Source organism: Salarias fasciatus, chromosome 1 (genome assembly GCF_902148845.1).
Source record: "Salarias fasciatus chromosome 1, fSalaFa1.1, whole genome shotgun sequence".
Taxonomy (NCBI): Eukaryota; Metazoa; Chordata; class Actinopteri; order Blenniiformes; family Blenniidae; genus Salarias; species Salarias fasciatus.
Window position 1 is genome coordinate 22,861,381 of NC_043745.1, and position 27,335 is coordinate 22,888,715.

A 27,335-nucleotide genomic window follows, 5' to 3' on the forward strand; every position below is an offset into this window, starting at 1 on the left:
GTAACTTGATTACAATGACTTGCTGAAAAGATGCTGCAATTCATCTGAATACTGGAGAAGTTTAAATATCCATGGCGAAAACAATGAAGCTCTAGTTTCGCTGAAATTGAATCCTCTGCCTAATTTCCCGGCCTGATCGGATATTTTTGATCTGATCCATAGTCAACGCAGAATATACAGGTAATGGAGGCGGATGTTGTTGGCGGTGTGTTGGCTGTAGAGATGGAGAGTCTTCCTGTCACAGTGCAGGTAGTGAGGACCCACGCGCAGGCAGCACAGGGTGTGTAGAACTTCTTTTATTCCAAAGGAATGCAGGAACACAGCAACATAGGGACACAGGAACACAGGAACGGCCAGAGCTGACGCAGGCAAGGACACACCAAACAGAACACGTGGACAGACCCACAAGGAGCCGACAAGACACACAAGGGAAACAGGACTTAAATAGATGGGAACACAGGTGTCGTATATTAGGGCGGTAAAGAGGCAGCAGTGACTAGACAGGAGATCAAGAGGAGCAGGCAGGTGACTAGGCAGGAGAACTAAAGGAGCTAACAAACACAGAATCAGCCCTGAGCGCCCCCCTCTGGCCACAGGGGCACTGGGTGTAACACTTCCAGAACCTCCCAAAGCCAGATTGTCTACATTTCAACTATTAACTCACCTCTCAGGAAATGAGATATATGTGAACTTTATCCAAATCTTTGAGTTGCTCTCAGAATTTCCTGCAGTCAGTCTGCCTGCATTGGTTGTTTCTGCTGAGGGGAGCTTTTACAAGTTCTAATTAATAAGAATAAGAATAAGAATAAGAATAAGAATAAGAATAAGAATAAGAATAAGAATTTAAAAAAAAAACTACCTGAGATCATCAATTGCCCAGGAAAGACTCATCAGACGTGCAGTTGTCAGCATTAATAACAAAGCTGGCCAAGAGATAGATTACAAGGACGTCATTGCTGCTTTTGCCTCCAGGAAAGCTTGAAAGATTGTGAGAACATTGAGGCAATTGAGAGGAAGCGGTGATCATAATGTCCAAGTAATGCAGATGTACATTAGTTTTTCTGAAGAATAGCCCAGAGTCTGAAGCCGATGCTGAGAATTCCAAGTATTCTTTTCGTTGTTTTACCCATGGTGTCATTTCAGATTTCTGCCCTAATGTCAGGATTTCAGTACTTTATTTGTATATTTAATGTTAAAACTTAAAGCAACACTAAGGAACTTTCAGTTTTCGTTGATTTTGGCGGCGCCAGTGGACAAAAGCGGTAGTGTTTTGCCTGAAGGAATACTACAGTTCCCATGAGGACTAGCGCGTGACGTTGTAAAATGCTGCTCCCGGTGGCATGCTGTCGGACTGAACTCGCCTACATTTGTTTCCAGTGGCTGTGTGAAGGACGGATAGCGACGAGGTAATGAATCTGTTGGCTAAACAATGTTATATCATGATGTGACGCATGCCGCAAAGCAGTCTGCACATATGGAGTTTTTAGTGTGCAGGGTTCCTACCACCCTCCTCACAGTCGCTTAGTCCAAGTGAAAGCAATACTGACGCCCTCAGCCCGTGACAGAGGGGTCATTCAGCTAGTTGCAAGTCGATGTATCATCACAAAAGATATTAAAATGTTTTATTATGGTTTAAAAGTTCCTTAGTGTAGGTTTAAATAAAAATTGTATTTATTTACTTTGTTTAAATAAATCAATGTTATGTTTGTCAGTTTTCCTACCTATTCAAAAATGTGTCCAAGTATCATGAATATCAAGTTGTTGATTTAATTTTGTGGTTGATGTGTGCTCATTTATGGCACATTCGCACTTAGTTTAGTTTAGCTTATTTGTTCAGCACAACACAATTAAAGCAGTGCAAGGAGGGAACGAAGCCCTTCTGCTTCCATTATACTGGTTCCCAAAATAAAAGCCTTTAAACATGACTCCTGGATCACAGGATGCAATTTCTGCTGTTGTATTTTTACGTTTCCAGAACACTTTCAGAAAATGCCACCCGAGCGCTTTGAAAATGAAGCAAAAATAACACAACTAATGATTCATTTTCTTAATGGTCAAACTCAGATGAGCTCTAGGTGTTGAGAAGGGGCCCCAAAATGAACATTTGTATTTTAGGATCCCTCAGGTTTGGACCTGGTTTTCCTGTGAAGGAATCTGACAGAGGTGGAGCAGACTCCACCCGCCCGCTGTCTCTATCTCGTGGTTTGATTCAGTATTGCAGAAAGTACAATTACTCCTTCAAGCTCCTTTACATAAAAATATTTTCCTTGCGCTCAAAGCATCATCTACTCACGCAGGAAACATTAAAACATCTCCAAACACTCGAGAAGATTCGGCAAAAAAAAAAAAAAAAGCTTCACTTTGGATGGAAGAAGAAACCAGACAGCCGGAACAGACACGCAGCTAAATGACGGGGCGGTGCGGCTTGTCAGTGGAGGTGAAGGGGAGCAGGCGGTAAGGCAGTGTCCCGGAGTGTGGAGGCAGTCCGCTCCTCAGAGATCCGCTTTCACGGTGATCCAGCGCGCAGCGGGGACGCGTGCGGCGCCGCGCGGAGCCCGTCGGTCCTCAGCGTCCCTCCCATTGGCTGCGGCGGGATGCTCGGTTCCTCTCCCGCTCCCACAAGCCTCAAATGCAACCGGAGCCGCCGGAGGTTCACAATGGAGAGAGAGGGAAAGAGAGAGAGGGAGGCTTCACCTGTAGATATTTGACAATCGCCCGTATCTCTCTGAAACTATTTTGAAGCGTAACTCTGCGCGCTCTGGATTTCGCGTCGCTGCGCAGTCACTGGAAATAACATTACTGCGTGTTTTTTTCTTCTTTTCCTTTTATCGTTATTATTATTTTGCGGGCGACGATCGCCACGCGCTCCTGTTTGACGGGATCCTGCAGGCTGTATGGAGGGATGTCGGCATGGCTTGTACCAGGAGAACCAAAACTTTGGTGTCCACATGCGTAATCCTGAGCGGCATGACCAACATCGTGTGCCTGCTCTACGTCGGATGGGTCACGAACTACATCGCCAACATTTACATCAAGGTCCCGATGCCTCTGCCGGAGGGAAAGTTGGAAGGCGACAAGAGGGGTGACACTCTCCGGATCATGGAGAGGCTCGATCGGCTGGAGAACGTGGTCAACCAGCACATACAAGGTACAACCTCTGCTGCCATTAACTTAATGCTGTAAGAAAAAAAACCCACATAATTCCACATACAACTGTCTGATCGTTGTTTTGGAAAGTTTTAGCTTTGAGCAGCGTGCTGCATGTGCAAGGTGCATAGTGTTGCAATGTGTGCTGCAAATGGGAACAGCTGCACGAACTTGTTATTTTTTTTTCCTGCTGGAGATCGGGTTATTTAGAGGGTGTGTGAGGGAAGACAAAGCACGGGAAGACACGCTGCGTGTCCCCCCAGGCTCAGTACAGTGAGGCAGTAACCTGACATTACAGGAGTCAAACAGTGAGCCATAAGCAGGCTGCTGGTCTGCTGTAATCAGATATAATACATTCTGGTGAGCGTTTCTCTTCTCAGTCACACAATTAAGTGATCTGTTCTCATTTATTAGTGTGTTAAACATATGCTGGTCAGCTTGGTTGCACTGAAACCTACACACTATTCTCTGTATTTCTGGAAAAAGAAAAAAAAAACGGCCTCATGCTATGGCCCAACCTTTATTTATCTTGAAAATGTGCAGCAACATGACATAATGACCCCCTTTGAGACCAAAGGTTCCCTACTGGCTGCTAAGAAATCAGAATGAAGTAGAATGTTATCTCCACAGATTCATGGATTTACAGCAGCAGAACGTTTTAGAAGCTTGCAAAGGCAATTTTCTGATTTCCTCTCCCTGTAGATACCTCATCTGAGTGAGATGGACGAATAATTTGATAGAAACTTATTCTCTGCTCCCTGAACACGTTGGACTTGTCCTTATGCTGTTCGGAATGCCAGGAATCCCTTATACTGAGATTCCTAGCTGGTGTGCAGTTACTTTACACATGATCACACACAGTTAATTTCTTTCCACTCTGTTTCTTTAAAAGAGCTATTCTTGTCATCACAGGGGGGGTGGGGTGTGGTGGGGTGGGGGGTGCTCATTTTGGGCAGGTCCCAATTTGAAATGGCACAAGGCTGCTGCAAAAACTGAACTGCAGACAGAAATCTACTCATGCTCCTTTGAGCAATAAGGCTCTGTGCTAAGCCTGGGTAAACATTCCTCCTGGAGGCAGGTCTCTATTTCAGCTTGGCGCCCATCGACATGCGCAGGGCGGAACTTTATTGCAACGCCCCCAGCGACCTGTACCTGCAAGGTGCATGTTTCGGCTTCTTCTGTTACTCCAACAGAAGCGATAATCTCATGCGAGATTTGTGCACCCCCTAAAAAATCGCCAGTTTGCATGGTGACTTCAGTGATATTCCTCTTGAGCAAGCCTTCGCCTGTGACTAAAGAAAAAAGATTTTAGTCTTCAAAAGATCACTTGCAAACATATATAACTGGGACATCTCACTGGTGCTTAATCTTTATTTGCCTTTTCTACATATTTTGAAGTGCCAGCTTTAACAAAAAGTTTGACATCCCCATGAATGTGCTTATTAACTCTCTTGCATTAAAGTTTGATGAAAAGATTGGAAATCCTCTCTTTTCTGTAACTACGAGACTAAAGCCAGCCGCTGCTTAGCTCAGCTCCACAGGAAAGCGAGGAAACAGGGAAACAACTTGGCCGGCTCTATCTAAAGGTTAGAAAAGCCTGCATGCTGTACCTCTGAGGCTCACTAATTAACTTGTTATACCTCAGAAGTTTCTGTGCAGGGGTCTAAAAATACTCCCACATATAACCTTGTTTAAACCATACCATTTTGTCTGTACATTTTGGATTCCTTACAGATTAAATAAAACCAAGCACCGTATATAATCTTAATTGCTAACTTTTTAAGGTGCTGGCCGGTGGATTCTGTACTTTGCCAGAGATGCCGGCTTTTAATGCCTTTAAGCTGAGATATCTGGCTGCTGTCTGTAGCTCCACACTGTGTTCATTAGTTTTGTATCAATCCTCTCTTCGAACTCCACAAAGAGAATAAATGTCTCTCCCAAATGTGAAACTCTTCCTTTAGCAGCTGACTGCAGCTCATTGTCTTTTCAAGCTTCCTTTAAAACTGGGACAGCCATTCTTTAATTAGTTTTAAAAACGTCATGCATATCAAATATTTCCACATGTTCTGCGCTCATTCCGTGCTCAGCTTCTGCACAATCACCCAGCATCATTACAGACTGCTTCGGGAGTTCCCACCCACTTCCGTTTGGGAACCTGTTTTCAGGCCCCCAATATAAACCGTGGGGACATTAAGTCGAATTGCTGGAAGGAGACTATTCATAACATATTATTGAACGTATAGCATCAACATCTTAGATGGATGTTTTGCCAATTTAAGTGCAGTCTATATTTTCATTCTGTTGCCATATAGGTTGATTTCTTTAAAAAATTGCTTTGCAATTATCAAAGGAAGCAAATGCATTCAAATTGCAAAGTAAATAGATTCATATTCTGACTTTTAAAGTGGGTGTTACTGCTCTCAGTTTGAGACGAACCTGAAAGACATTAAAGCATCTTTGATCCCTTAAAAATTTGATGTTCTTCTTATATCTTTGTAGAAGACAAGCCATAAATTAATTTTCAGACTGACGCCTCTTTCAGCTTTGTCCTGGCTCTGCATTTACACATCCTGGTACACAATTCACACAGCCGCAAACAGTGCATGCACTTAGTTTTAGTGCACCGGCGGCCAAGTGGAGCTCCCGAAGCTCCACAGAGCATTACTGCATGTGAGAGTGAAACATTTACTGCGGCTGACTCACTGCGGACGGTCAAGACAGACGTCTCTGGTGTCAGCGTCGGACTCGGGACGGGATAGAGAAGATCAACCAGTGGAACTATATAGAGTAAAGTTTCTTGTTTCCAGCACAAAACAACACTGCAGTAGCACAAAAATCACCAGGAGTCTTTTCATACATGAAGTACAGTCAGCTGCAATGGATTTATTGGTTGGTTGGACTAAGCAGGTTCAAACATGCTCACCACGAGGTTTCCTGCTCACTGCACTCTACGCTTTTTCATCCCAAATTGAGGCTCATTTAGTTCAGTCTTTCAAACTGTAATGATTCATTTCTTTATGAGTGATTTCATCCAGTGTAAACTGAATTGTCAATGCTATAATTAGTTGTTCAAACTACTTGCTATGGTTTTTGCTTTTTTTATGCAAAAAGCAAGTGTCAAAGCCTTATTTCAAATTGTTAAACAAAATAAATGCTATTTTAATCTTATTAAATGCTTATTGAATAAAGAATGTATTTTTTTTTTTATCCTGACTAACAAGGTAATGCACTAAAGATACAATATACTCAACACTGAGCTTAATGCAGTTCTTGGCACATAATTTATGTGGGTAAAGCTAAAATAGTCAAAAGTTTGTTTTTCAGTGGTAATGGTATTGGACACTGGAGCGTTCTCCTGGAGAGGCCTGGAGAACTCAGGTATGGAGGAAATTTAAACTTTGTATAGAAAAGCGCTGCCTGAACTCTCTGAAGCAAGACTGCCCGGCACTACACCGCTCTGCACAACTGATATAATCAACATAAACTAGCATCACATAAAAAGAAAGAACCCAACAACGGCGAGGTTCACCTAAATGTGTGCCATTACAGACATGCCAGTTTAACAAAGTCAAGGTTTTTGTTTTTTACGATGGCATGCATGAAGAGGCAGCTTGTTTCATGGCTCAGTTTGACCTCTGTGATTGCGCAGTAGAAGTGTTCTGCCTGACTGAATGACCGTAAAGCCTGTGAGAGATAGTGATTAACGCGGTGATGATTTAGCTTCAAATGATTGTGACAGCTCCCACGATGGCTGTGAGCAAATCCAGCCGCCAAGTCAGCCGAGGAACTTGGGGAATCAGCATTTCTGTTGACGCTCAGAAGACAGTTGTATCTGGGTATTTATCTGATGTGAGTTTTGCAGAGTGGCACTGACTGCAGCATCGGAATAAATGAGTGAGGGAGTGGAACAGGAGGTGGGATTACGCTGGCCTCCGTGGATGTGTGCAGGTGTTTGTGTGCATGCTTCTGCAGGCTGTGGTATGCAGCTCTGGAAAGTACGCGCTATGCCCACACATACTTGTGAATTCTCATACCCCTGGTGTGGAAGCAAACCAAAGGACCCATTCATCCAGTCTGAGATGAAGGTTGGCTCGTTTACTGCAGTTATTCCTGAAGTTGTACACAGTAATATTGCGCCCGTTCTGCAGATATAATGGAATGCATTACGACTTAAACAAATTACCACACATAATTAACAGATCTGTTTCAATATATCTCCACTACACCACGGAAATATCTTTCTTTTCACGGGCTACATTTTCAGAGGTGCTTACCTCTGGCAGTGGTTGGCCTTTTTCAATTTATCATGTAACTCCTCCTGAAGCAGACTTTCATTTGGAAACTCTGAGCGCTCATTATCGCAGCAGGTGGCAGTGCGGCGCAACGAGCTACACGATTGGTGCTGCCGCGGCGCGGAAGAATAATGCGGCGTTTTTCCCGTTTTCTTAATTTTTCGTGAAGAAGACAGCATGGCGTCAGGCTACGGTGATCATTTTACTTGCAAATGTAAATGCTGGAGGTCTGAGCACATGTTGTGCTGACAGGGGATGCCTAATAAACAGAGCCAGGGATGCCCCCTTGTCTCGGCAGTTCATTATTTGCTTCTTTCCTCTGGAGCAACACAATAACACTGCGGAGGACTAGTGGTCGCGGGCTTAAGCTGAGTGCCTAATTTGGATAATTAAGAGGCAGGTGAGATGAGGTGAGATGAAACTTTACTGTTCCCTCTAGGAATTCCTGTGTTGACCAGGATGGCAGCAACAGACGAGGCTCTGGAGGGGAGGACAGACTCTGAGCGACGGAAAAAAATACAAAGACGTCTTAGTTTGGAAATGTCACCCTGGCAATGACTTCTGTTGTGATTGATTGGTTACGTGTCTGACAGAAATTGTGTATAAATTAGCGCATTTTTAATTTGAGACTTAAACTGTTCAGCTAAGAGGGAGCAGTGCTGACTGTAAGCTGACTGTCAAATGATACGATGGAACAAAGGTGACCGAAAACCTATAGGCTGATATTAAATTTGTTTAGAATGTCCATTATTTTCAACTGATTCATGCATTTTATTGCTGAAAAACACCACAAGTGCTAAATCAGCTTCATAATTTTAGTGATTTCAAGGATTTTATTATTATCAATGATGAAACTGTGGAAAAAATATACACACAGCAGGCTGCTGTACCTGCTCCATTCATAAGGTACCATAAGGATCTGCACCTTAGCACTAATCTCCCTGCTGATGGACTTTAGTAGCACGCCATTGCCCTTCACTGACTGAAAATGAAATTTAGGTTCGAGCTGAAACCAGCAAATGATTCAACAACAACCACATGATAATGAAGTTCATAACCCCGCTAAGCTGCAGAGCAACGCCGCCACATCCAGGAGTCTTAAAACGCCGTTTGGAAATCCTCCAGTCAGTAGAGGGTAAAATGTTGTAGCCCTAAGGTATTCAGACTAGGATGGATATTTTTTGCCAGATTTCCTGCACCGACAACCTGAGGATGCATCTCCAAATGAACTTCCTGTTTGAGCTCCTGTGTTCACAGTGTCCTTACAATACATCCACATTATTTGGGTTTATATGTTTTCGGATTATTTAAGTTTGTACAGCAGTTCTGTAGGGATACTTGACATTTAATACACAAGGATTATCATGTGGCAGTCCACAAATTCTAAGTCGAAATAAATTGATAAAAATCGTAATATTGATCCGCTCTTACACAGATCAGAGTTTTTCCTGAAAAGATGATGTAAATAAAAAAGCTACTCAATTGTTTTGTTCTCTACAAACTTCACAACGTATTCAATAAGCAGTCATGTAGGTCACATTAAGAGAGGCAGAGAGTTGAAAATATGAGTGCTTATAATAGCTCAAGCCCCTTAAAGGTTTTTGTGAATCGATCGTTGTGCAGTTTTACCGCTTCCTGGACCTGAGCATCTGTTGAAATAGAGCAAAGAGAATTTTTACTGTACAACTTCGCTGCGCGGAGCATTACCGTCCTCCGTACAGAAGTAATGCAACTCCGGCTATAAACATTTTGCTGGAGATTTATTATGAGCCAGATTCATCTGTCAGTGCTTACTGTGTCTGCAGCCTGTAGGCAGAGCCGGAGACGGCGTGTGTGAGGGAGAGATTGTGGGGCGAGGAGCAGGGATATAAAGCACAGGAATATTCTGGGTGGTGATTCCAATAAATAGAGAATTTATTGAAATACGGGGTTGGGAATGCACTGGAGGATGTTCGGTAATAAAAACAATTAATTATTATGACTCCAGCGGGCTAAATTGTTGTGAAGAGACAAAATTAGACCGAATAAAACCTTCCTACAAGAGTGTAAATTCAAAGGCCATCCCTTGACAATGCATATTAAATTGATCAATTCCCTATTGCAAATGGTGTGAATGTGTTCTTGTTGGTTTTATCTGCGCAATCATGTGCTGTGATTTATTGATAGGAACTTATATAAACTAACATAATGACTTTTTTCATAATAGACGGACTATTTTTTCGATCAGTATGCAGCAGACAGTCTCCAGAACAAAAGATGTTCCGGGGATTTGTTGACTGACATCCTGTTGTCAAAACAAAAAGTGTCTGCACTCAGCAGACACACACTTCCTATTAAAGTCAACTTTTTCTGTTTTTCCTGGGAACGATATCTGAGTCATTAGCATGCTAATTACTCAACTCTCCAAAACCAGCTTCATGAAAATTGCATTCATATACATATTCTAATTCGGCTTATTAAATGCAGCATGTTCTGTGAAAAACATAATACTTCACCAGCAAAAAGAAAAAAAGAAAAAAAAAAGAACAACAAGAAAAAAATAGCATTGTGTTATAGCGTTCACAAAATGCTCAGAGCCAAAACAAAATTGAGTGCAGCTGAAAAAGCATTCCCATTGAACCCACTGATGGAAACTAAATGATGTGAAATATGGTGGCTATATTTGTGGATCTCAAGCCACTCAGGAGAAAGGTTGTTTTAGGTACAATATGTTACTTTGGATAAATTGAATGAATGAATAAATGCACTAACAAATAACAAACAAACAGAATACCATCTGGATCTGGATGGGCGGTGTGTATGAGACAAGAGGTCCCACATCATGTTTGAGCTGAATTGGGTCAGATCAGTAAAATAACCTGTAAGTAACAGTTTAAACTGTTGATCTTTGTTTTTAGTGTAAAGAAAGTTTCATTAAAGATTGTTTTTGTTGTGATTTTTAATCACTGCAGCGTCGTCTCACGGGCTGGGTTGAACCTTGTGGTGATCCACAGTGGAGTGTATGTTTGACACTCCTGGTCTAGACAGAGGGTTCTCATGCTGGGGTGGAGGTCCAGGGCCACAGGGCTGACTGAAGAATTTGCCGCTGACGAATGTGCCGGGCCCGCCACACTTTGGCTTCAAACCAGAGATCAGGTTAGGGTCCACAGCCATTTTTAGAGGGACCGAGGGAGGGAAAAAAAGTTTAAAAAACAATGGTCCAGACTGCCCCTCATCACCGGTGTCTGCTAACTCACTGTGACGGTTTTACACCTTTGAGCTGCAAAGGCATGCTGAAGCAAAATACTTTGTCACTACATGCTTTCAGGCGTTGTCAGCTGTGGGTTTTTTCCCCTCCTCTGCACTTTTTCATAATTAATGGAGCTAAATGAGGAAAGTGTGCTGCGGTTGAAGCACGCCCATGACATTATGTACAAAACATTTTCATCTACTCTTTGACCAAGTGTGATCTGGCATTCTCTTACGCAGTTTCATCTTTGCTGAACTTGAACCTGGAACAGCCTGATCTCAGTCAGCACTTTCAAATTTCTGAAGTTACTTTAGGATTGGACAGGAAATGCTTTTCCTGTAAAATGGTCAAATGTTTCATTGAGAACTTATTTCATGCCCATTTTTTTTTTTCCCTTGAGATGTCCGTGCACATTTGTGGAGTGTTTCTACTGCACCAGCAGCAGTGCCAGCATCAAATAACAAACCCGGATATTTGATATGTTTCATTCAGCTCTAATGGCTTTTGAAAGTCAGCATGCTCCGTCCTTCTCTTGTTTCATTAGCCAGCCGCTATATGGGATCAAATCTCTCTGATGTCCATTTTACAAAGTCTTCCAACAAACAGTTAGTGTAAAATGGATGAGTGAATTAAAAAAAAAAATAACAATAATTTTATTTTACTATAAGAAAACAGTGATAATGGCAATTCATGGCATTTAAGGTTGAAATGCTATACCTTGTTGGGCCATATAGTCAGAAATTCTGAGGGTATAATCAGGTTGTAATGTATAATTCCAGTTTTTTGCTATGATCTATAATGTTTTTGCATAGTTGGTCAGACTCCATTGTGAACAGGGAACATGAGCTGGGGGTTAGGCTGCCATGAGACAGGTTAGCTTTACCCTACTGACGATGTGTTGTTGCAACAGTGATCCTGAAATGGTAAGCCTTAAAGCGAGATGCATGTGAAGAAGCAAACTTGATGCAGCATGTTGGGGAAGGTGATGTCAAATCTGAGTACAAAACTGGATTTTTCATGTTAATAGGTCTGAAAAAGTGGAGTCATTTTATATTCAACTCCTCCAGAGTCCTGCACGCTGCCAGCAACAGTAAACCCCAAAAACAGGAGGAACATATTGGATCCGATCTGCAGACTCTCTGACTCAGCCGGTCAGATCAGACTGAGGATGCTGCATGTGCTGGACACTGTTGTGAACAAGTCGTTCAAAGCTGGAGCAACACTGGCGAGGAAGGAGATCTGTCAAGTTACATTGTGGCATAAAAACTGGATTTGGGTTGGAAAACCTCGTCTGTTGAAAAATTATGATTCATTAAAGGCCATTGGGGGATAATGTGCTATCTCGCCATTCAGACTGAGTTTTCATTGAGAAAAACATCAGATTTTTAGCCAGTAGCTTCAATTTTATTTGAAAAAAATAATCTAATTCGCGCTGTACAGATGGTCATTTTAGAAAGATAAATTTAACAAACAGCCAAAACGACACGCTAATTCACCGTAAACTGCCACGCAATGCATATTAAAAATATAAGTTCTTGTTCTCAGTGAGATGATGTTTGTTTTTCTTATTATTAGTGTTAAAGATGAATTTTTCTGCTGATCAGTGAAGATTTTAATTTCCTCATGTTCCGATGAAAGCGAGGTCGATCATGGAGAAAACAGTCTTGCGCTGCTGGTGGTGCATTCAGTGTCAGTCTGGTGCTTTGTGTTCCCATGCCAGTGCCTCGACTGCCAGCTGCTCGGGTCTGCTGTCATGTACCATGTGGACCTGCGGCACGGTAAATGTGTAATGCGGAGTGCATATGTGCAGTCGGTACACAAAGCCAGCCTGCTCACCATTCGACTGAAACTTTCAGCAAACGGAACGAAGCTCTTTCAACTAAACTCCCCAGCTGTGTTTGAGGGAACCGTCATTTTCACGCATTGACTGAAGAGATGCATTTCTGCCACTTAGCTGGTCTGTCTGCAAGACGGTGGACTTCTTCTGTCGGGGTTCGATTTGTCTTTATTGGGTCAGCTGCGGTGATGGCGATGGTGGAGATGGATTACTGGATGACGCTCCACAAGAAAGAAGTGAATTACTGTAGCTTCGAAATGAGATTCATCATACCAAGCTGTAATTGAGATCTTCCATCAAAACACATTTTCCCAGCCTTCACTTCTAATTTATCCATCACACACACAGAAAAAGCTGCAGTTAGTGCCACAGAAATGTCACACCATTCACAGCCAGAGAACATTAAATTACAGTAATTCAAAAAATCAGAGTTTTATCTTTGCTTCCATTAAAAACATAGCAATTCGACAGCTCTCTTGCCGTGATTGTATCTATAAAAGCACTTCAAATCTAAGCCTTGTTAGGATTTCTCTATACGAGTGAACTGAATGATGATTTGTTTTTTTTTTTTTTTTGGTAGTTGAGCAGCATTATAGCTTTTATATTTCTACTTGGAGCCAATTAATATCTTGTGACTGAATTACAAAGTTTGTTTGAAAATATATACATTCACGTTTGTTTCATGTTTCCATTTGAAAAAGAAAAGAACAAAAACCCTCAAAAATCAGTCTTCTAATCACTCCACCCTGATCTGATGTTTTTTTGCCCCGGTTCATTAATTTTGCATTCAGTTATTCAGGGCTTTTTTTTTTTTTCCCCCCTCACGTCTTTTTCGTTCCTTCACAAACTGCGGTGTTTTTTCAGGTCCAGAAGCTCCAATCTGCCCCTCAGTAACCCCGACCCCTCCCTCCTCTCCTGATCACCTGTTCTCTTTTCCCTCATTAGCTCTCAGAGTCCTGGTCCACTTCCACTTGCCCTCTGCCAGATTGTCTATTGTGCTTTACCGGCTTGCAGCTCTCAAGCCGCTCTCCCTCTTTCTCTGGGCTCCAGCCTGTGTTCTGCTCTGCCTCTTGCCTTCCCCCTTTCTGCCTTCGGTCACCTGATACTTTTGCCTGCTTGCTGACTTCGCCCCTCACCCAATCCCCTCTGCTTCTGGATGCATCACCTTAAATAAAGGGTGAGCTGCTTGAGCCTGTGAGTCTTGTGTTGTCTGAACTGCGGCAGTCGGTGTGCGCTCTTAAAGTTTATCTCTTCTGTGGATTTTGAACTTGCATGCTTGAGTATTTATCCACCTGGAGACCCAGTGCCTCACGCGCTTCAGATGTCTCCCTGCTCCAGCACGTCCGATTCAGATGAATGGGTCATTAACAAGCAGAGCTTAATAATGACCCATTCATTTCAGTCAGGAGCACTGAAGCAAAAAAACATCTCACAGATGTAGTACAGTTGTCTTCTTTGCTACAGACGTCTCGTTTGTACAAAGACCATGAGGTTCGACATGTAATCTACACAATTTGCTTCAAACACAAGTCAGCCTCTATCATTTTAATTCCTCCGTGAAATATTCTTGAGGAGAAGGCAAACATAAGCAATTCTGAGCGAATGGTCTGCTGTATGTTTTTTTCTTAAATCACTATAAACCTCTGATGATCTGTCATTTTCTCTTAATAAAACAGGTTCAAATGTTTTTCATGCATATTGCATGACAATAACTTGTCGATATGGACTGCATATCAAGAGGAGAGTTTAATCCTCATCTGTTGCCATACATTCAATAAAAGCTAATGCATGTAGGACTATTAATATGCAAATAAAATCTGACGCTTAGGAGAATATCCCATCAGAAAGGTTTTTCTGTAGCGATGCATCTGCAGTCGGTTTTTCCTTTAGCCCTGCTGCACGTCTGGTCGTCCTTAAATAAGCATTCAAAGACAGATCCAGAACGATGTTCTGAAGTTTTTATTGCTCCATTGAGGTATAAATCAGCGACAAAAACTTCCTGTCATGTTCATGAAATAGAGACGTTATAAAGGTGTCTTTTATTCCCAAGTTGTCAACCACTCAACCTTTACCACACATCACTCTGGATGACATTTAAGGCTCTGGATGAAAGCTCTGAGAAGATCATTTTAGTACCTGGAAGTGGTGAAAAGAAGTTCTCCTGTCTTGTCTGCTATTTCTGGCACGTGGAATGCCACATTTCTCATGTTCATACCAAAGTGAACGATCTGAAAGCCAGTCGTGTTTTCCTTCAGCTGAGAGAAACTTGCTCACTGTGGTGAACAGATCTGATCCAAACGATTCATCAAACATTAAATCTGCAGACAAATGAAATTCTTAGCAGTTTTGTAACTTGTACATCATGCACATCACACGTGATGAAAAAAAAAATCTTCAGAATGATTAGGTTTTTGCCTCTGTTGTTAAGATTTCCTGTTTGTTATTAGTCTTTTCTGATGGTAACATTTTGTATACTTGTTTTTTTGGGTCAACGTCTGTGAACAGAAAGATTTTTATGAAGATGTTGCACCGAGTTGCTGACAGCTTAAAGCATTATCTGGTGTTATATTGGCCACATGGTTTTCATCTAACGAAAATAATCACTTATTGAAGGATTCATTGAACTATTGACACAGTTTTTTATGCGAACTGCAGAGAATTTTCACATTATTGAAGCCACACAGGTGAATGATCAGTGCCATTATGCTCTGTAAATAAAGTCAAACTGCTGTATATTCAGAGTTCACAAGATTCCTTGAATAAATAAGAAACATAAAGTCTTTGCTGTGCATGAGGCTTTTGTGTGAGAACTTCTCAAAAGCAAATGCTAAGTATGATAACAATAAAACCAAGTGATTTTTTTTGTTGTTGTTGTTGAAGTGGCTCCTCAAAATGACTGTTTCCCTGAAGCAGCCATATTCTAAAGAAAACTGCATACCTGCAGAAATTCAGCTCTGTCATCTAAACTCTGACGCCCTGATGCAGAGAATACAAATAAAAATTTAGTAACATATTAATAATTGATCCCACAGTAAACAAAAGTGTGTTTACTTCAAGTTCCCAAAGACGGGATTCACAGTCATGAAACTGAATGCATGAAATAAATATAACAGGGGGAAACGGTGGAATAGAAAGGCTGCATTGAAAAAAAAAAAAAAAGGAGAAAAAAGAGCACACATGCCTCTGTTTGTACAGCTACTGAATCCCTCTTTGCATTTCATTAACAATAACATGAGCATGTAACAGATTTTGGTCACACTGATGCCTAAAGCGCTGCACCGGCATCCCCAGCATGTCTGAGCCGCTTCCTGGTGCAAGTGCAAAGCTATAAAATATTCACAAATGCCTCTTGAATGCAAATGCTTTGCATAAAAATAGACCCAATTCTTTTAAGGAGGTAATTCGGTGCAGAAATGAAGTCATTACATATTCTCCCAAAAGATAATACCCGGGAACTTGGTTGATATTTGCACGGGCACGTCTCTTCTGAGTTGTACACTGAGGAGAACAACAGTTGGTGCATCACAGCCACAGAGTTGTTTCTTTACGGCATGTTTGGTTGCCATCTGTACTTGTATGAAGGATCTGCTCTGGGCTGCAGTTAAAAAAAGGAGAAGTGGAAGGTTTGTGAATTCAGCCTTAAACCGTGATCACAGTTTAACTTGTCATATGTTGCATCTGCACATTTTCGCAAAAATGCAAGAAATGGAAGATATTACAACTTTTTCCACTGAATCCCAGAGAATCTGAGGACTTACAGACGAGGTGTGTCTGCTGACATTAAGCAATAACTGTTAACCTTTTTCAGAGGGCGGCGCTCTGGAAGGCTTTTGATCTTCTGACTCGACATGATAGGACGGGTGCGGCGTTTTGTCAGCCTGTCTCAGAGGGCAGCGGCTGCCATCAGCAACAAGCCGGCAGCCGTTCACTGAGCCTGGCCTGAGGTGCAACCCGGCACTGTGCAAAAACTCCCCTGTTGTGTGCTTTTCTGGGGCATCTGCTGCGTGGCGATAAGGGCTCGGCTGCTTCACTTTTTTTTCCCCCCCAACAAAGCGCAGAGTTTCGGAGCTAATTATATATCTCATTGTATTGTGGGTAGAATTAATGCTCAACCTATACACCCGGCAGCAGAGTCATGACTCGTGATAGTGCGACGACAGACACGGACGTGAAGCTTTTTTTTTTTTCCTTCTTCTCCTTCTTCAAAATGACGTGTGAAACATAAGAGCAAGTCTGCTCCGCTGCGATTACTGAGCTGAAACACAAAGCAGCTAAACCTCCGTATTTCTCGGGTAGTTCGTGTGAATCAGCAGCCTCGGGTTCCTCACATGGACTCGCCGGACTTCTCCAAGACCGCCGTGGCGCCGCACGCCGAAACACTGTTTAATAGCTCCTGGGACAGATTACTGGCGCGCTGAAACAATACATCCATCCCCTGCCTGAAGCCTCCAAAACATTTAGATATGTTTTTAGCTGTTGTGAAGACAATAGAGGCTTTGTGTGTTTGTTGGTGTTTTTGCAGGTCCTTAAATGACTTCCCTTTGCCTCGTCTGCTCATTTAGTTTTCGCATATGTGGTGTTTATTTTGCAGCCATGCACTGTGGTACTTTTGTTTCTGAGCAATACTTTTTTTTGTGTGTTTGTAATGTCTGCATCAGCGGGAAACAAGGGAATTTTTCATGTTACTTAAGAGAGAACTGCCACCCGGGCAGCGAACAAACTGAGAAATGTTGTGTTAACTGTTGCTTATTTCCTTCAGGACCTTGGACATTACTCAGTGTCGCGGTTCGTATTACTGAATAATGAGCAACCGAGTAAAGATTTTCTGGTTATTGGCTCTCTCTATTACTGGAGCTGTGAAAAAGAGGCTGTGAACGCTTCTTTGTATAATCCAGGACAAACACAACACTTGGTGTGTGAGAGCTGCCAGTGAGTCAACATGTGCTAAAACGACATGCACTGCAAACTAGCCTCATACGGGACGTTTAACAGGTTCGGCTAACCAGCGGCAAAATGACACTCTCTCCAGCCGCATGAGCTCCCAGATGTTGTGAAAGACTCCATATTCTGAAGTGTTTGTCTACTGACAGGCGGTGGTGGGATGAGCCTTGTTCCAGTTCTGTCACAGGTACAGTGTATCTAACAGTGTCAGGTCAAACGTGTCTGGAGTATTTCTAAAGCTCTTCTTTAACTTTAAAGAAACAGTGTCTCTTTAGTTTCTTCCTCGCATGAGGAGACTTGGAGCTTCAATGTGTGATTTTCCTCCTTTGAATAACAAACTGTTTGCAGATGAGTCACAGCTGATGAGATATTGTTGCTGTTTTACTTGTTTGCTTGTCACTGGAAACCCACTTGAGGCTTGACAAACCTCAATATGGGGCTTTTCTTCACCCTGAATAGAGGATGTGAAAGGTGCCACACATTTATCCAGCTGGTTTTGCAAAAGAAAGACAGCCTGAGGCTGTTTTCCTCTCCGCGGGCCTGACAGTTCATGTTTATATCTGGACTGTGAAGGTTTTAAGTATCTGAGGTTAATGACACCTGTGATTATAACATTTATTCATCTTGATGTGATGTTTATTCCTACTTTCTTTCACTTCCTCCCTTGTGTTTTTATCATCTTTTGTTTATTGTTGACGGCAGCTTTCACTAATCAAACGTTTGTATGAAACCGCTGAATCACTGCATCAATCTTTTTGTCCTCTTTCCTTTGGGATGTGCAGCCCCTCAGATTCTTTCTTTCTTTTTTTTTTTTTCCATTTTGTAATCTTTGTTGTTTTTGTGACCTCTGTCTCACCTTCATTCATCAACAGATCAGAAATGCATGGTTATTCAGACTGTGTCGCATCCTTCCGCCGTGCAGCAGAAAATTGTTCCGTACGGAGTATAATCAAAGCTCCACACAGCCTGGACGTTTTTTTTTTTTTTTCTTTCTTTCCAGCCAATCACTGCAACATCTGATTTATTGATCTTTCACCTCCCCTCAAAACATGACAAGTAGCAGAACAGAGTGCAGCCAGTATAGCAAGTCTATTGTTTAGCTTTCACGCAGCGAACACACTTTTCATTGGTTCTGTGCGGCGCGTAGCAACACTAAGTCCTCAGTCCATGATTTTGGATGCTGTTAAATTTCACAACCCCTAAGTAACAGGATGCCATTTTTATTCCTACATGAAAGCTGTAAAACTGAGGCGAGGGGAGAAAAACAAATCCTGACGAGGCACAAAAAAGAAAAGACACTTTACTGGGCTTTTATTTATTTATTTATTTTTTTTCCCCGAAAAAAATCTCCCCAATAAAAGCAAGGGCAAAAAAATAACAGAACACAGATTGAACTGAAAGCAAGGCTTGTGGAAGATAACAGCAGATCACACTGGTCCACACTAACTGTTGACCATCAGACCGTACCATTCAAAAATGGCCTCAAATCAGAGAGTTGAACTCAAAGCAGAAGTGATTATCGTTACATTTTCTTATCATCAACATTTCGAAAGATTCTCTGCACATTTGGGGTGTTGTTTTCAGGAATACTGAGGGGTGATGGTGCCAAATTCATATCTGAAGCAAAGACCACCCTGGCTGATGGGCGAGATTGGCAGTGATATACTGACCACATCTGACCCTTTTCTGAAAGCAGATCAAAGTCTGTGTGATTTAAAATGATCTGTTTCCTCGTGATCAAAGCTGACGCGCCTAATTCCAGTCATTCATCAACAGTGTGAAGTGGAGACCGAGGCACGGTCAGAGGAAATAAGCTGACCACTTTAGTCCGTGAGTAAATTAGAGCGGAACAACAGCATTAAAGGGGAAAATAAACAGTGGAAAAACCCAAGGGTGTCCTCTGATGGAATTTGGAGCTCCTGGGTTTGACAATAACATCTGAGCGTTTCGGCCTGCTTTTATTCCTCCTGCACCAGCAGCTCTGCAGCCTGACCTCAAATCTGCTCTCCTCTCAACAGAGAGAGAGAAATCTTGATTGAGATCATTGTCCAGGTCTTCAGCCTGCTTGCAGATGTTGGGAATGGATGGTCAGTGATCAAACTTTAAGAGCTGGACCATTACCGGTCTGAGCCAATCTACCCTGCGAGCCCATTTTCTATTTCCCAGAATTTGTCTCAATCTATTTCCTCTCACGTTCTTGTCACTATTTTCACCCACAATAATGTTGCTGTTACTCATTTCAAGGCTGACGTTTTCTGCATTCACTTTTGGTGTGAAAACGTCTCATTCATATTAATATTTTCCAAAAAAGCACATCCATCTTCCTTTTTTTTTTAACAGTAACAATTTATCATTCACAATTATGCTGCATTTTGTGCTGAAAGACCATAAAAATAATTGGATTACAACATAAATTACACCTGGTCAACATAGCAGCCATTAAAAAAGCCTCAAAACTAACTGAAACATTTAAAACAGGCATATGCAAGTGCCAAGTTGTTCAATATCCCATAATATTAAATATACGTATTTGTCATTGTTACTTTTGTCTTACGGTGAAATGGACTTTTTCCCCTCTGCCAAATGATCGTAAAACAACAGCAGTGTTTTTATTGTCACCTGCTTATTTTGGAGACATGGTTATTTTCTAGTACATATAATAAATATGATGAAGATTTAAGACAGTTGGCCTAACGGCATTGCTCTTCCTGCAGCTGCCTCCACTCTGACGCTGCACAGGCTTCATCTGATGCCAACTAGTAAGTTTTTCTGTAAATTTTGTCCTCTGTTGTTTTGGTGGAATTGTTGTCTGTTGGGATCCATAGTCAGTAGGAGGCATCATTTCAAATATCTTGGATGTTCTTATACACAGTTGTAGCTGTGTTATGCTTTTGTAGTAAATCTTATTTTAATCGTTTAATTGTTTTCTAAACTACTCAAAAAGATACAAGAAGAAAATGTGTGTTCAATGGCTAATTGGTTCACCCTCCATATGTTCCTTTCCAGAAGAAACTATGACAAAAGATTTGTGCTGGGAAAAGACATCCTGACTTTTGAGACTTTCCCTGGTGTGACAGAAACTCTCAGGTGTGTTTTAGGAGAGAAGCGGCTCACGCTGTGAATACCTGTGATGCAGGACAATGCCTCCTGGGTTATTCTTTTACTCAGAGTTCAGTTTTTTCAGTACTGGTTAGTACAGCGTTTTGATAGAGGGCACTAAATTTCTTCAAAAACTGCCTTTGCAGTTGCAGATTTTGAGTATAATGACTCTGATTGGAGAGTGCTGATGGAGCGATTAGAAAACATTCTCTGGTAGAGAGTCCAGTCGTATTTACAGTTTGGTTGATCCTGAATTCTGCACAGAGTAGACTGTTCCGTGGTGGAGGCTGACGTACCAGGATGCCTGGAGGACACTTTTTGTTTTTGAGTCATTTTTTCTGGAATGATCTGACTCACGAGGCTGTGTGTCCTGCTGCGCTGCCGTCACACTCATGAACAAGTGTACATTTAAAAATCTGATTAGAGGTCTGCTTACATGGTTGGAAAAACTGATCTGGCATAGTTACATTTCTCTATTTCCCCAGACTGATTACTGTAGGGCTTTTTACCAATGTGTTATTTCAGAATCCAGGCTACTGAAGTATTATCGCTTTATATGCTTATTCAAATATAGCAGCTCTGACAGTAACGCCAGAGAAGTCATCACACGTTTCTATTCAAGCCGCTTTGGAGAGTGCGAACGGCACATTTTTAGACGCCGTGTACTATTCACCGGCTCTTTCATTTGAGAGGAATCATAACACAAACCGCTGCGCGGGCCTCTGGAGACGAGCAGCAGTTTGAATAGCGATCGCACAACGCTCCAGCTGTTAAGTGACCTGTGCCTTGTTTCCCTCAGAACGCCCCTGAGTGGAAAATCAAGGAACCGGTCACCTGAATTATTGATACGGACTTCTCACCAGCCGTCAACAGAGGCCCTGATCAAAAATTAAAGATGAAATGAAATACGGGATGTCTGTATCTGGCGTCTAAATCCGCGCAGGATTCATTAATGCGGTGCGGAGATTTCCAGGCGACGGTTAAGAAAGGGACGAGCTCAAAACTCAGGCCGATTCTGCCACGATACTCAGCAGTGAAATATTAAATACGGTGTGTCGCAGTCCCTAGAACTCTTTGTATTCATTAAAAAATATCTTTTTGTGGAGCTATGTGAGGTGGACATTTTTGTACATGCAGTCGAGATTAATTTTCATAGCTAGAAAAATATAAAAACGTTACAAAACAAGAACTGCGATTCTCTGAGGAGCTTCTATTGAACAAGAAAAACCTTTTTGTTGTACAAGTAGCACAGCAGTTGATGACAGAGCGACGATTCACTGTACAACAAAAGAAAAACTACTTTTAATGAGATGACGACACTAAAGTTTTGTCTGTGATTCAATGTCATCAATTTGAATAAAGGACCACCATGGAAAACTCAATCATGTCTTTATTGGTGGTGATATTTTGGTACTTCAGCCTCATTCTGTCCTTCAGCAGGCTTTCAAACTTTTTCTCTATTTGGTTGGAATTTGCGATGATTCAGAGACTAACCTGCCTCTTATAGACACCAGTGACTCAATACATTTTCTGGTTCAAACTTGTATTGCACCAGTTTTTTTTTTGTTTTGTTTTTTTCATTTTTACTGTTTCTGTGTGTGATCAGGCTTGAATTTTGGTTTTTTGTTGTTTATTTTTTCCTGTTTTGTGCGTATGGATGGATCAAATTTATCTGATCAGACTCAAATCATATGCCCCCCAATCAAATCTGTGCAATTGTCTCATTCATCTGATTGTTTTTTTAGGAGATATTGGTTCACAGAAAACTAAACTATTACTTGTGGTGCCTTTAAAAAGCAATTTCAAAAATCTATTCGTGTAGTAATTTGACATTTTCCATGTATCACACAATCACAAATTGTTTTTTTCTTTTCTTTTTTAACTCATCTTGTGGCTGTGAGTCCATGAATGAGACATCTGTTAACAGCCGCTGTATTGTTTGTTGTGAAATTTGTAGCACATGAAGGCGGGATTGTAAAAACTTCGCTGAAAACCTGACATTTCCGCTGCAGTGACATTTGAAGGAAGTGTCTCAAATGTTTCACAAAGATTACATCTGAGACGGTACCTCCGCTACTGCGCCACAATCCTGAAGAAAATAAACAAACAAGCAAAGATCTCCAGTCGTCCACTGATTTGAGATCAGTCTAATAACCCATCCATGTATATTTTAAAGATTTGGTATTTCCTAGAAGCATGCAGTTTCAATAACTGAGCGATAACGTCGTCTTTTCTGGAGGTTTCATCATGTTAGTTTCAGGAGTGACTTTTCCAATTAAACTTTTTCGTGTGATGTCGCGCCGCTTGTGAAATTCAGCCCCGTCAAACATACTATTTCTCACTTCAGAATTAACTTCAGAAGGATCAGATCAAACAGGATGGTGGTGTAAACACACTGCGCTGAAGGAATAAACCTTGACCAATCATGTGCTGCCAATCGATAACATGCATCCGTGTGTCTGCTGAGCTCGTTTCAGTCTGAGCTGAGACTGGCGCCGCCTCACACTGCAGAAAATTGTGTTTTTATTTCTAGTTGTTATTAGCCGTGCTCCACAGGGATCTTGCCTATTTTGCTGTAGTCACTCGGGGATGCTGAAACATTTAATTTATTAAAATTTTATTCCATTTGAAAACTCTGATGAAATTTTTATTTGTATTTTAATGTTCCCTCTCGGAACAAATGTCATCAGATGTAATTAATTTATCAGTTTATCTTGTATTTGTTAGGGCGTGCAGCCCTTTTTGTGTGCGACTTTTTTTAATATACTCGGAAAATTCCCCAAAAGCAGCAAATCATTTTGATGGAGAGTTGTCTGAATGGTAGATCTTATTTTGATAATTCCATGGGTTATACTTTAAAACTTGGTTGGCAGTGAATGATTGGTATTGGCTCAGAAAGATAGATGTCCTTTGTCAGAGATTAATACGATTCTTCACCCTGTACTTTTCCGTGCCTTGGGCCAGATCAGTTTATTTTTCTGCTTTCAGCTCTCCGAAATATTTGTGATTTATATCCAGGGCCGATGAGAGTCTTTCCACGCCCCAGACTCCCAGAAAACATCTCACTGTAAAGGACAAATGGTGTTAAATGCAAGGTGCAGATAAGAATTGGAAAATAAAATGTAAAAAGATAAAGAGAAGAACCTTTTCTCTCACAGCTTCAGTGCCGAGGATGTGAAATCTGATTGGAGGTTCTAGAACAAGCACCACAAATTACTGAATTTAAAAGAACGAACAGCAAGAATGAGAAATGCATCTAAGAAGCAAAATGTCCAGAGCTTGAAATCAAACAATGCCGACACTGCTTCGTAGTATCTGCATTTCTTCAGAGGAGGGAAAATATTGCAGCTAGTTGCTCAGAATTTTTTGGCGTTAATGACGTTGAATATCTGGAGGAGAATCCATTTCATGAGGGATGAGGAGGCACAGAGAAAGCCTTTGTAGCCTTCTGAAGGGCATGGGTGATTTCAGCGCTTTAATGAGGAGAAATGAACAAAAGGGGGAGAAATGACAAAGGCTGCTCCGAGTAAACATGACCCTCCTCCTAAATTCTGCCACTGCATACCGCCTCTCGGGAATAAACAAAGAAACAGACAAAGCCAAACTCCCCTCCACTCTTTGGGAGAGGAAAATGTCAGCGTGACGTGCCAGCTACTGATGCGTCCTAATGAGAGAGTTTCCCCTTCCTCAAGACACGGGGGCCCATACTGCACCTATACGGCGGTGGGCTCAGCCGCACGCCCGGCAAACAGACTAATTGCTTATTATCTTTATGAACTGTCAGGAACAAGAGGCTGTCCAGTGAGAGCTGAGTTCTAGCAGTAGTTAAGTGTAGCTGTGTTGTATATACATGCCGAGCTGATGGTACTCTATAAGAGCTGCTGTGTTCTGCAGACATGAGCAAATTTCTCATAACAGGCTTATGCTGGTACGACATTTTGCAAGCAACACATACATACTAAGTTTTAAACAGAGTATTATTTGACCAAAAATGCATTTCCAGTTCAAGAACATCCAATTATATTGAGCTGTATTATTCTATATTTCAACCCCGGTGATAGAGGACAGGGGTTTACAGCAGTCTTGTTCTCCTCCCACAGCTGAGAGAAGTATCAGCTGGCGTTTCAGCAGCTGAACCTTGAGGGAGATGCAGCTTCAAGCATTTTTTTCAGTGTGTGTAACCGACACCATTTACATGGCACTTGTTCCTCGACCTAATCCATCCATCCATCTGCTGCACTGCTTGCCACACACACTCACACACCTGGGGCCAGTTCAACACCACCAATTAGCCCCACATACATGTCACATGCAGCTGTGCCTCCTGAAATGTCCAAACCTGAGACAGAATCCTGAACCCAACTCAAACCCTGATTTCCTTGAACAGAAGCATATTCCACATTTTAAGAAGATTTAAAGTAAAAAAAAAAAAAAAAAAAAGGAAAGTACCAGATTTAGGGCCAGAAATGTGCTTCTTTCCAGAGGGCAGTGCCACACAGTTAAGGTCAGTGTTGGCTTGAGCCGATCCGAGCCGACTGGGTGGACAGCGGGTCACATCCTGGTCACCACTCTGTTACACAGAGAGACAAACACATTCACACCTGTGGGCAATTTAGAGTCACAAGTTAACATCAAATGCATGGTTTTAAGCTGTGGGAGCAAACCAGGGTACATGCAAACTTCATCCTACGACATGCAAAGTCAACGGTACTAGAAACCACATGACTGAGCAAGTCTTTTCAACCACACATTACTCCTAAAACATCGATGAGTGAGTGCCATCTCTTCAAACCAAAACCTGTGAACAGCATATTGTGCAAGTTACCAAAACAATTGACCACAGTTTGTAGTTACTCATATGAGTAGTGGTGAGGTTACTTCACTTGTGAAAAATAAAAACATACACACATTTGTCTTCTTCCATTAGGTGTGTCCATTTAATGGCAAAGTCGCTGTATTAGTGAAGTGTTTCTGTGACTCAGTAGAGGAACTATCGGAAGTCATTAAGCTCAGCTGAATTCGGCCTGCGGACAATGCTCCTTGAACTGGACATTAGCAGTTGTTTAAAGACAAAGATTTAGAGAATAATGATGTAGAAAATCATCAAGAAAACAGCTGAGATAAACTACTGATCAGCAGTCGACAGATAAACTGTTGTCTTAAATGCAGCTTGATTGAAGATGTGTTTCTGGCAGTCGGAGGTCCTACCTGTTTCTGTCAAGAGAAACAAGGCAGTGCTCTGACAAACAGGAGTATATTGAAATAGTAACATTGCTATCATCACATTTGTGTTCCTAAACAAAGAATTGCAAACCATCATGTAACCAAAAGTGTGAGATTGACGTGGTACTTTACACGTTGTTCCACTCAGTGATTATTATGAGCCTTTGTTTAGTTGTTTTTCCAATAATGAATGATTATCTGGCGTGTTTCATTGTTCTCTTGTGTAACAGCAAGCCTTGGAAAAAAAATGAAAAATTAAATTTGTGACCCTTGGTTCAGTTAATAATGATCCCAAAACAAAACCACTCTGGTTGTCAAACTGAATCCTTGTAAATGCAAAAAAAAAAAAAAATTCCAAGTCCCAATTATAAACTCAATTCTGTGTTTTTCCACTTATTTTTTTCTGTTTGCATGTTTTGACATGTAAGGCACTGATTTCAGGCTACTAATTGGAGTAGCCTGAAATCGTCGGCAGGCAGAATTTTTTTAAATTTTAGCAGGACTGACAGCCTGCACAAATCTTTCTTTTGTTTCTCCTGATTCAAGGAGCCTTTTTCCTTTCAAGTGTGCTCACATCCAATCAACATGCGAACCAGAGAGAGTTTGAGAACAATAATTGCCACATTGCTGATTAAAAGCAGAGGTCTGTGTAGGAGAAAGATCTGACACTGAAGGCCAAGTTAATCTTCAGTCGAGACTGTGGACACGTTTTGCAGTTATTTCCCAAAGATCTGAGGCCCATGGGCCCGGCTCTTTAGAGACCTGCGAAATGGTTTTGAACCAGGCAACGTCAGAATCAATTACCTCGTTAAACTCACCCTAAACCTCAGAGACAGAAAGTGCAATGATGATAAAACTGAAGTAATACGGCTGTGCCATTTGGGTTCTGCTAAAGATCGAGCAGAAATATTTCCTGCGACTCACAGCTGAAGCAGCGAAGACGGCAACCGAGCGAGTTACAAAGAGATGAAAGTCTCAGGGTGACCTTCTATATGTCACTGTAAGATAAGAGCAGTCTTATCTTAACTGTATTTATATGCTGGAATACAGATTACACAGTTCTCTATTCATCTACTGATATGTCAAGTCAGGAATAGAAAAAAACCGGACTTCTTTGGAAATCGTATATTTCGCCTACAGTGTTAGAAAAATGTGTGAAGGACATCATCGGAGTCAAGCTGTTATAAAATCCTCGCTGGCGTCCATAATGCGAGTCCCTGTTATATTAGTACTTACATGTTGAAGGGGTATCTGTGATTTGCTTTCGGGAGAGAAGATAAAGATGAGCAGACCAAGAAAACGTGCCTCAGCCTTGGATAATCTTGTGCTGCATATGCGAGCACACAGTCCTGGTAGATTACTTGGCGATATAGACGTTGTATTCCTGTTTAGTTTGCAAATTTTAAGGCGAAAGATACACAGAGATAACCTTTACGTCTTGGATGACGTGTCTGCCGTGTGTTGTTTGGACAAGAAGCTCATCAATCTTCGACTCCGTCTGGATTTCCTGGTTCTATTGTTTAACTTTACAACATTGAATGTTTAACTGCCTATTGGAGTGTTGCTC

The 27,335-nt window shown here is 41.6% G+C and overlaps 1 protein-coding gene across 1 annotated transcript in view; it reads left to right on the top strand.

The window, feature by feature from the left end:
- Positions 1 to 2,554: 2,554 nt before the first annotated feature.
- galnt18b (UDP-N-acetyl-alpha-D-galactosamine:polypeptide N-acetylgalactosaminyltransferase 18b) overlaps positions 2,555 to 27,335 on the top strand; it is a 91,346-nt gene continuing 66,565 nt past the window's right edge. Inside the window, exon 1 of the mRNA XM_030089506.1 lies at positions 2,555 to 3,148. Coding sequence (XP_029945366.1) covers positions 2,911 to 3,148 — 238 coding nt within the window. The 5' untranslated portion in view covers positions 2,555 to 2,910. The remainder of the gene's footprint in view (positions 3,149 to 27,335) is intronic.